Source organism: Egretta garzetta, unplaced genomic scaffold (assembly GCF_000687185.1).
Source record: "Egretta garzetta isolate BGI_Z169 unplaced genomic scaffold, ASM68718v1 scaffold92, whole genome shotgun sequence".
NCBI lineage: Eukaryota > Metazoa > Chordata > Aves > Pelecaniformes > Ardeidae > Egretta > Egretta garzetta.
In genome coordinates this window covers 148917-158782 of record NW_009258790.1, presented here as the reverse complement: position 1 = coordinate 158782, position 9866 = coordinate 148917, and the positions used below count along the sequence as shown (strand labels likewise).

The following is a 9866-nucleotide window of genomic DNA, read 5'->3' as shown; positions in this document are numbered from 1 at the left end:
CCAGGGTAAGTTTAGACTAGATATAAGGAAGAAATTCTTTACAATGAGGGTGGTGAAACACTGGAACAGGTTGCCCAGAGAGGTAGTGGAGGCCCCATCCCTGGAACATTCAAGGCCAGGTTGGATGGGGCTCTGAGCAACCTGATCTAGTTAGCGGTGTCCCTGCTCCTGCAGGGGGGTTGGACTAGATGACCTCTAGGGGTCCCTTCCAACCCAAAACATTCTATGATTCTATGACAGATTGACTCGAGGGTGAAGGCGGGAGCTCAGCTGTGGGCATGTATCAAAGGTAGCTGACTGCACGTGTTTCTCTTGAGGGACATCACCGCCACGGCTCTCACACGTTTGCTTTTCCCTTGGCAGCTCGCTGATCTGAACAAACGGTTGCCAGCAGAAGCCTGCATGCCCCCAGCGAAGCCTGTCAGCCGCTCTCAGCGCTACGAACGCCAGCCTGCTATGCGACCTGCCACCCCCCACACCATCACCCTGCAGCCATCGTCTTTCAGGAATCTGCGCCTGCCAAAGAGGCTGCGGGTGATCTACTTCTTCGCCAGGACCCGGCTGGCCCAGAGACTCATCATGGTATGCCTCGTGGTGTTTATGTTACCTGGTGCCCCTTCCTGCTGGACACTAACCCAACCCAAATAGGCTTCCAGGGAGGGGAAAAAAAAGCCCAATTCTTCCATGCATCCTTGTTCCCCTGGAAGATTCGTGCTGCCCCGTGGTAAATACAGTTTGAGAAATACTTCCCTAAGAACATGGCTCTGCATGCGTTAGCTCCAGGGCTCTGCTGTTGGCACGGTGTTTGGGTGGTAGTGGGTAATTTTCTGATACTTGCTTTTGAGACAAAAATCTGCTTTTATATAAGATTTTTCTATAAGCAGATTTTCAAGGACTGTATGAGTGGCAAGAGAAGATGTTTACAGAGCAGAAATCATGTTTTGTTCTTGCAAAGAACGTGGGCTAAAGACACAGGAGATATTTTGCAACATGAAAGACTTAAGGCTTTTCCTTTTGCAGGTGTAACTGCAGTGGTTGCACCAGTTACTGCCCCTGCTTGTCTCCCCCACCTCTGTTCTGGGTGTCTGTAATGGGAGCGGAGGAACGTGCGTGTTCCTTGGCTCTACACACCACAACCCAGTCTGTTACTGTCAATGAACACCAATGGCAATTTGACTTAAATTAATACATCAGCCTGTGAACCGTGGCTGCTGCGGTAGGGCTTGCAGAGTTCATGAACCAGGACCCTGAATTAAGCCTTTCCAGCCCTCCTTGAGGGAGGCAGATGTGCTGGTCCCAGCCACCAGCGAGGTATCTCTTCCCTGCTCTGCGTTTGCGTGGGAGACGTGGGGTTCCCACCGTCAGGTAGAGTTGGATGGCTCACAGAAAAGGAGCGTTCCATTTTTGTGCGTGCTGAGCAACCTCTCCCAATCCTCTTAGAGGATAAGCATCTGCCAGGAGTAAGGCCATAACTGAGTGCAGCGTGTGCCCGTGGTTGGGATGTTGTTGACCAGCTCAGAGGGCTGATGAGCTGTTGGAGGCGGAGTGTGAAGGCTGTGTACTAAACAAGCTTGTCTCCTTGCTCATCATGTGTAGGCTGGGACGGTGATCTGGATTGGAATCCTGGTTTACACGGATCCTGCTGGTCTCCGCACCTACCTCACGTCACAGGTCACTGAACAAAGTCCTTTGGGTGAAGCAGGTCTGCCTCCTATGCCTGTTCCTGGAGGGGTCCTACCTGCTGGGGACCCCAAGATTGATCTCTCAGTCTTCCCATCGGACCCTATACAGCTGTCAGAAAACCAGACGCAGCAGCGTGAGCAGAAGTCAGGGCTGGAGTCCCTGAGCGGGCTGGAGCCAAACCAGCACACTTGGGCCCACGGACCAGAGGGCAAAGGGAATGGACAGATGGAGCTTGGAGCTGAAGCAGAGGTTACCTGGGGAGCAGAGGATGAGGAGATTTGGAGGAAGCTTTCCTTCAGACACTGGCCATCCCTCTTCAGCTACTACAATATCACTCTGGCCAAAAGGCAAGTGGGTTGGCATCGAGTGCCGCAGCCACTTTGAATTGTGGAACTGACCCCAAGGGTTTTCCTTCTGTCCTTCGTCCTTCTGGGCTAGGTCACTTGTGTTCCATGTGGCTTAATCCAAATGTGTCTTCAGGAGGAGACGATTAAACAGGGCCCTCCTGCGTGGTGCGGAGGTACCAAACTCTCCAGGGCATGTGTCTGAGAATAAGGGACGTGTTCCTCTCTGTGCTCTTGGTGTATTACTTGCCTGTTGTCTTCCTTTACCCTGGAGCTGACATTTAGAATTTTGCAAAACAATATAGGATCATCTGTAAGTGATGGGGATGGTACATGGGAGGAATAGAGACATCTGAGCTGAAGAAACTCCTTGGTGAGATCTTCTGGCCCGCAGGGAACAGGAATCCAGACCAGATCGTTACTTAAATCTGTGTGATCCGTTTGATCTCATCAGCAGTTCATTCCACTGTTGGCTCTTCATGTCTTCCACAGAGTTAAGGGTTAAGACCTGGGAAATATCCTTAGAGAAAAATATTTCCAAGGAGTTTTTTAGTTTGGAATACCTGGAACTGCTGGACTGAAAGTACATCCCGAGTCCTACCGTGGCTGCTAGCGTGAAGATGGGCTGGGTTACCCGTTAGGATTTTTGTGTCTTTTGCGTTTGTTATTCCTAAGCTATTCGCATCTTTCCATTCCTTCAGATACATCAGCATCCTTCCAGCAATCCCTGTCACGCTGTACCTGAACCCACAAGAGGCCTTAGAAGTGCGGCATCCCCAGGAGGCTAACCGCTACCACCCCTTCTTATCGTCAAGCGGTGGGAAGCTGGATGCTGAAGCTCAACCTGACCAAGCCTCGTCCAAGCTGCAAGGGCACCAGGATGTCACCCTTTACAAGTAAAAAACTCCTTGATACAACCTTCTGGCCATGCCTTAACTCCCACGGGGTTGCTCTTTGGCTGTTTGGCTCTTCTCTTGGAGGGAAAACAAAAAACTATTTGTAAAGCTCCAGTGCAAAATCCTGTAATGCTCAGGACCCTCCAGCTCAGCTAGCGCAGCGTTAATTGAATCTCTCCTGGTGCTGTTTTTTCTGAGTTCCCTGGCAGGAGATGGTGTGTGCAGCCCAGGTCGCTAGCGCGCGTTGCTGTTGGTGGGAGCTGCTTGCCAATATATATATCAACGACTATGGACAAACGGCATACAAATTTGATGCATATGCAAGTGTTCGCTGTGATCTAGTAACCGTTGTGCAATTAGTCATGCATTTTGAAGATTAAGCTTAGACGTATTTTAATTGGATGGCTTGGTGATGCTAAAACTGTTACTCCTAGCACCGCACATGGTGCGTTATGCGGTTTATCGCTGGGTAACAGGGATGAGAATAATCTTTGGGAATAAACGTTGTGATTCAGTAACGCTTTACTGGCTGTTAGATCAAGCTCTCAGACAAGCGGGGACCTTCCTTTCCTACTGAGAAGACAGGCTCCCAGCTTGCCCTCTGAATCTGCAATTTTCCTTTGGCTGCGTTGAACGCACTTTGTATTACCCCGATCCCCATCTAGCGTTTTTCTTAAAGTCTTAGTTGCTATGTTCTTTTCTTCATGAAAAATCAGAAAAACTTGTCGAAATTGACATTTTCCCATTTAAAAAACCCTTTGATTTTCCACAAATTACTACCGCTGGTTGGAAAGTCTTCTCAGCTGAAAAATTTAGACCAGCAACACATGTAGCACTTTCACAGCGTTCGTCAAACTCTGTCTGTGCACTAATAATTGGATCTCTTATCTCACCTCCTTTTTGTTTCTGTTTGTCTCTCCTGCCAGGGTGGCTGCTCTGGGTCTGGCCTCGGGCATTATCCTGGTCCTCCTGCTCTTCTGCCTGTACAGGGTGTTCTGCCCCAAGAACTACGGGCAGAACGGGCTCTCTCACAGCAGGAGGAAGAGGGGGGACCTGCCCTGCGACGATTACGGCTACTCCCCACCTGAGACTGAGATCGTCCCCTTGGTTCTCAGGGGTCACCTCATGGTAGGTTGGACGGGTGCAGCCTTTACAAGAAAGGCTTTTTACTGACTTGCGCCACTCGTCTTCGGTTTTCTTGGGTTTACTGAAATAACAGCCCTCATGCAGGGCAGACCGGCTACGCAGCCGTGGAGGCTAACAGCTGGGACAGAAGCTATAGATATATATATTTATATATATATTAGGATATTGTAGCATGAAGTTTCCTGTACAACTTTTCCATTTCTTTCTGGGACTCACTCTGAGCTTCTTGCAGTTTCTGTTATTACCTTCTCTGTGTGGCCAACTGTTGGCTTTTATCGGCTGGGCTGATCCAGCTGCCTTTGCTGGCATAGCTCTAGATTCCTGGTAGTTAATGCCTACTGGATCCTTTTTTCCCTGCTTCCCAAAAGTTACTGCATAGGTTTGGGCTGCTAAATGTTGTTTCCAGTGTTAAAAGCATCCATGGGTTTGCACAGAATTGTGCTGCTGCTCAGTTCACTCATTTTTCTTGAGGGGAAAGATGTTTCTTCCCCTTCTGAGATGAAACAGAGCACTTGGGCACCTAGTTGGACGGAGTTTGAAACACTATGCTGTGTCGTCCAGAGAAGCTGCACCTCTGCTCCTGATCCTACCATCACTTTGGGCCATACTTTGTCAGGGAAAGGGAAGACAGACGGAGTCTGATTTGCAGCAGTCCAGTGTGCATCTAGGACTCTGGGCAAAGATGTGCTCATGTTCTCAGAGTATCCCAAGGTTGCTAAGCCAGCCACGTTAGTTTTGACATGAAATTTATCATCGGTATAGTTCCTCAGCCACACGCAAGGTGACTGTCAGAGTCCAGAGGCCGCGGTGGTGCTACACGCTCAGCTGTGCATGTTCTTCCTTCCCAGGACATCGAATGTCTGGCCAGCGATGGGATGTTGCTCGTCAGCTGCTGCCTGGTGGGCCAGATCCGTGTGTGGGACGCTCAGACTGGCGACTGCCTCACCGTTATTCCCAAACCGAGGTAAGTGGTGTCTGTACCACATCACTCAACCCTCCGCAGTCGCTGCCCAGCAGCTGGTGCAAACCCCTCTGTAAGAAATGGGCCCTCTCCGACAGCGGAGGTGGGGGGACTGAGCTTTCGTTACTGTGTTTTAGGTTGCGAAGAGACAGCAGTGGCATCTTTGATTACCAGGAAAGCTGGGATCATAGCCCAGATGGCAAGAATGGTCTGGACGACTCTTTTGAGAATGGTCACCAGTTCAAAAGGATGCTCAGCCCTCCCCAGCCTCCGCTTTTCTGCGACCAGCCAGATCTCACCTCTCTCATTGACACCAACTTCTCCGAGCAGGTGAAGGTGGCCGAGTCAGAGACGCGGCTCCGTGCCGTGGGCAGTCGCCAGAAGGAGACCGGCTACGATTTCAGCAGCCTGGTTGGTAAAGTGTACGAAGAGCACGGCACCTCCAACTGCATGAACTTCACTGGCCTCTCCGCCCCGCACGGGCAGGCTGGCTTCTGCGCGGGGAGCGGCAGCCCCCGCTCCCTGGGCTGCGGGACCAAGGAAGGAGGCTGCAGCAGCCGCAGAAGGAGCCTGGGGGACGAGTCTTTTACGGGATTTGACAAATCGGCACCGCTTCCTTCCTGGGGAGGAGACTTGGAGAGCTCTGTCTGGAGCCTGGACCTGCAAGGGAACCTGATTGTGGCTGGCCGGAGTAACGGGAAGCTGGAGGTGAGGAGCGAGGGTTTGCCAGCCCAGGCACTGGGTGAGCTGCCAGCAGCTCGTTAAGACTGAAGAAGCTTAAAGATTGCTGTGGCATTAAGCAGTCTTACGGGTCAGTCAGGAAATAAGGTAAAATTAATAGGAATTCCGTGGGAATGATACAGGTTTTGAAGCAAATTTCCTTCAGAAATTTAAATCTCTGATGGGAAACTTTCAGAGTTAGTTTAATTTCATTTTTGGACATTTAGTCAGAATTTTTCCTTCAAAATAAATGCCGGGGTTTTTTTTTTTAAACAAACACATTTTGAAATAAAATTTTAAAGGATTTTTGACCTGGGCTCCCTGTGGGTGGCTCTCGTTCTTTCCAACAGAGACACAGGCAGGCCACTCCATTGTTTTTCTTTGTCCTTTAAATATGCTTTTGAGCTCAGATACCTTCTCCCGCGCAGCTGCACGGACTGAATTTTGCTGCTGAATCTTGTTTCCAGTCCACATCACAATATTGCTTCAAAATCCAGAGCGCTTCATACTCAGAACAGGGCCGAGACCTGGAGCAAAGAGAGGTGCTGTGGACGGGGGGCGTGCAGCAGGAGCCCGCGCTGCCGCCGGGTGCGTGTGCGGTGCTCCGGGGCTAGCGTTTGTTGTGACGCCGGTAAGAAAGGCACGCAGGTTGTGAAGTATGGATTAAAATGCCATTTATTGGCAGTAGCGCTAGAAGGAAAAATAAAAAGAGGATAGTGTGATTTTTACGTCCCTCCCATTGAGGGGAGCCCCATGTTGTGCAGCACGGGACAGACCTCCAGGCCGAGCACGGCACACCGTGCCCGTCGTGTCCCTGGAGAGGTCAGCCGGCACTGACTGTGGTCCTTTGAGCTCTTGGGGGATTTTCTTCGAAGAACAGAATTCTATTCATCATTTCTGCTGTCCAGCAAAAGGTTCTTCACTCGAGAACTCGCTGCTTCGCTTTAAGATAGACAGAGATTGATGATTGTAATCACCAGTGCCAAATGGGAGCTGCCTCCAGGCTCCTTCGTTAAGATCAGACAGCTAGGGGGGCCAGGGGATGTGCGCAGCGTAGCACAGGTTGGCTCTTACCTGGATTGCAGGTTAGCTGTTACCTGGATCCTCGATCTGACGGCCTTCTGGCCCGGATCACAGCATTAACCCCTTCTCCTTCCAGGTTTGGGATGCTATCGAGGGGACCCTCCGTAGCAGTAATGATGAAGGTCAATCTGGCATCACGGCGCTCGTCTTCCTGAACAACAGGTAATTGCTTTTGCACTCGGTGATCTCCTGCGAGGGGAGGAGAACGCGGGGCGTAAGCCAGGACCCCAGCCCTGACCCTCCTGCCCTGGAGGTCAAACAGCTCCGGGTGGCAGAGGCTTGGCTGGGAGGTCTCTTCCTTCCCACGCATCTGCCTCTCAAGCTGGGCATGGTGGAGCGAGCTTTCCTGGGTCTGGGTCTGTTCCAGCAGCCACTTCTTCTTCACACAGATATTCAGCCTTCCTGGTAGCTGAATATCCAGAACAATTCACCCCTCTCCCTTGCACTCAGGAGTGCCCCCTCGCAGGGAGAGCCTGCCTGGTTTGTGCTCTGCCTCGGAAGCTCTCTGGGAGCGGGGAAGGGCCTCTCCTCACGCGCCTGCGTTTCTCCCTCAGGATTGTCGCTGCCCGGTTGAACGGCTCTTTGGATTTCTTTTCGCTGGAGACACACACGTCCTTGAACCACCTGCAGTTCCGAGGTAAGCGCGTGTCCGAGCGTGCTGTGCACCGCTCTGAGCTCCGCCGAGCCTCTTCCTCTTCCCTTGCCTTCTTGCAGCTGACTCATCCTCACACCCACTTCATAAGTTTTTGTGATAACGCTCCCGTGCTGCAGGATGCTGAACCAGCGGCTGTGGAGAGCTGGGGAATACTTTGGGACTTCCCTGTGCAGGGGGAGTGTCTCGAGTGCTGATTTTCTCTAGTGCATAGGTCTGGAGGCTGAGACATGCGTTCCCAGGCCTGCTCTGCCCCGTATCTCTTTCCTCTCCCACTTCTCACTTACTTTCTCCTTTGGCAAGGTCTGTTCTCACTTGTTTGCACACCACGTAGCCCTGCGCAACCGCAGTACAGCTTGGGGCCTCGGCACAACCACGGCGCTTGCAAAACTAATCCGTGGTGGTAACTGGTTCGCAGTGCAAGTGGCTCCATTGGTGCTGGGGTGGCCTGGAGGGGAGAGAAGCCTTGGCCTTACTCCAGGAGAATGGTTGCATTCCTGGGGGGGATGCCCTGGGATCCACAGATGTGGAAGTGGCTCTGCAGGAAGGGACTGGCTGTGGAAATGCTGTGGGAACGACGTTTCCCCATAGGGCGCAAAGACTCTTGTGCCCAGCTGTCTGTTCTGCCTCTCTGACGAGGCTAACCACAGTGCTCTTGGGCTTCAGGGACCTCAGTCTTGCAGAAGAGCTACTGGGTAGGGGCCACCGGTCTGTGGAAGGGAGTTCTGCTGCTGAGGACCCTCTTGGAGACCCTCGCTCCAGTCCTTCCTGAGCACTGAGCAGCTGTAGCTGGTGTCGGCCAGTGCTGAGTGCTCAGCTCTTTGGAGGACCAGGTTCAAATTCCTTAAAGTTCAGCGTCCAGGCATCCTTGGTATTGCCCCGTTTCTGGGTGACATTAGTGCTGGAGTGCAAGGCTGTGTCGCCTGCGCTGAGGACTTACCAGTGTGTTTTGCCACAGGAGCCCCGAGCAGAAGCAGCATCCCGTCCTCCCCCGTGTTCAGCAGCAGCGACATCATCGTGTGTCAGCTCACCCACACCGTGTCCTGCGCCCACCAGAAGCCGATCACGGCGCTGAAGGCTGCGGCGGGACGGCTGGTCACCGGCAGCCAGGACCACACTCTGAGAGTAAGGCTTCCCCAGCCTCAGCCCGGGGCTGCTGCTGCCCTGGGACGGGGGGGCGCGGGTGCTTATCCCCCCTGCGGACGCTGTGGGACGTGAGCTTGTCTCGTACGTGGGCGGGGGCAATGCTGACCTGTGTAGGGTAGGTGAGGGGTTGGGGTGGTGGGGTTGGAATCCAACCCCGTGCGTTCCTGAAGCTCCCCATGTTATATTTGTCAGCCTGGAAGGGGCTCCTCGGTGGAGTTAGAAGGACAGAGCCCTGTCAGAGGTGTCTTACTCAACAGAGCGCGAGATCCTCTTGCCTTAGGGATGCCTGACTTCATGAATAGCAAAGTGGGGGTTCTGGGGGACCCCCTGTCTTAGTCACAGAATCGTTTTCAGTTGGAAAAGACTCTTGAGATCATTGAGTTCAGCCGTTCCCCTACCCCTGCCATCCCACCCCCAAACCCTGTCCCTCAGCACCGCCTCTGCCCGGCTGTTAAATCCCCCCAGGGGTGGGGACTCGACCCCTTCCCTGGGCAGCCCCTTCCAGTGCCTGACAGCCCTTGTGGGGAAGGAATTTTTCCTAATATCCAATGAATTAATTAATCCCCTCATCCCTCCAGCAGCAGCTGTCCCCTTCAGCCCTGCACGTCACTTCCCCGCCCTGTCACTGCCCCACAGCCGTTACCCTCTTCCCCTGCCCTTGGCAGCATCCTCCAGTGAGCTCACTGTCCTAAATCGCTGGCAGGGTCTGCCTCTGCCCTGAGAGGGGGATGGCAGTGAGGAAGATAGAGCGAGATCCGTTGCTTCGTTAGCAACAGCGATGAGGCTCAGGTAGAGTCGTTCCACGGCACGCCTGCCCCGCGGACGCTCACATCTGCCTCTTCTGCCCTGCAGGTGTTTCGGCTGGAAGACTCGTGCTGTCTGTTCACGCTGCAGGGCCACTCAGGAGCAATCACAGCCGTGTACATCGATCAGGTGAGGCTCTGCGCCGGGAAGAACGTCCTTGATGTGAGGCTGCTGAGCCCCCGGTTCAGCCAGAGGGACCCCGCTGGGACCCTCTTCTGCTTTGCACAGGCTGGATCCATGGGCCCAGGCCAACTGTATGAGGGTCAACAAGGCCAAGGGCCGGGTCCTGCCCTGAGGTCACAACAACCCCACGCAGCGCTACAGGCATGGGGCAGAACGGCTGGAAAGCTGCCCAGCGGAAAAGGACCTGGGGGTGTTGGTCGACAGGCGGCTGAATATGAGCCAGCAGTGTGCCCAGGTGGCCAAGAGGG

The 9866-nt window shown here is 53.2% G+C and overlaps 1 protein-coding gene across 1 annotated transcript in view; it reads left to right on the top strand.

Moving 5' to 3' along the window:
* Positions 1–9866, top strand: part of LOC104135883 (SREBF chaperone) — a 70269-nt gene that overhangs the window by 58607 nt on the left and 1796 nt on the right. The window contains exons 12-21 of the mRNA XM_009649575.2: positions 364–582; positions 1597–2030; positions 2729–2923; positions 3850–4051; positions 4918–5033; positions 5168–5738; positions 6910–6995; positions 7388–7470; positions 8444–8610; positions 9484–9564. Coding sequence (XP_009647870.1) covers positions 364–582; positions 1597–2030; positions 2729–2923; positions 3850–4051; positions 4918–5033; positions 5168–5738; positions 6910–6995; positions 7388–7470; positions 8444–8610; positions 9484–9564 — 2154 coding nt within the window. The remainder of the gene's footprint in view (positions 1–363; positions 583–1596; positions 2031–2728; positions 2924–3849; positions 4052–4917; positions 5034–5167; positions 5739–6909; positions 6996–7387; positions 7471–8443; positions 8611–9483; positions 9565–9866) is intronic.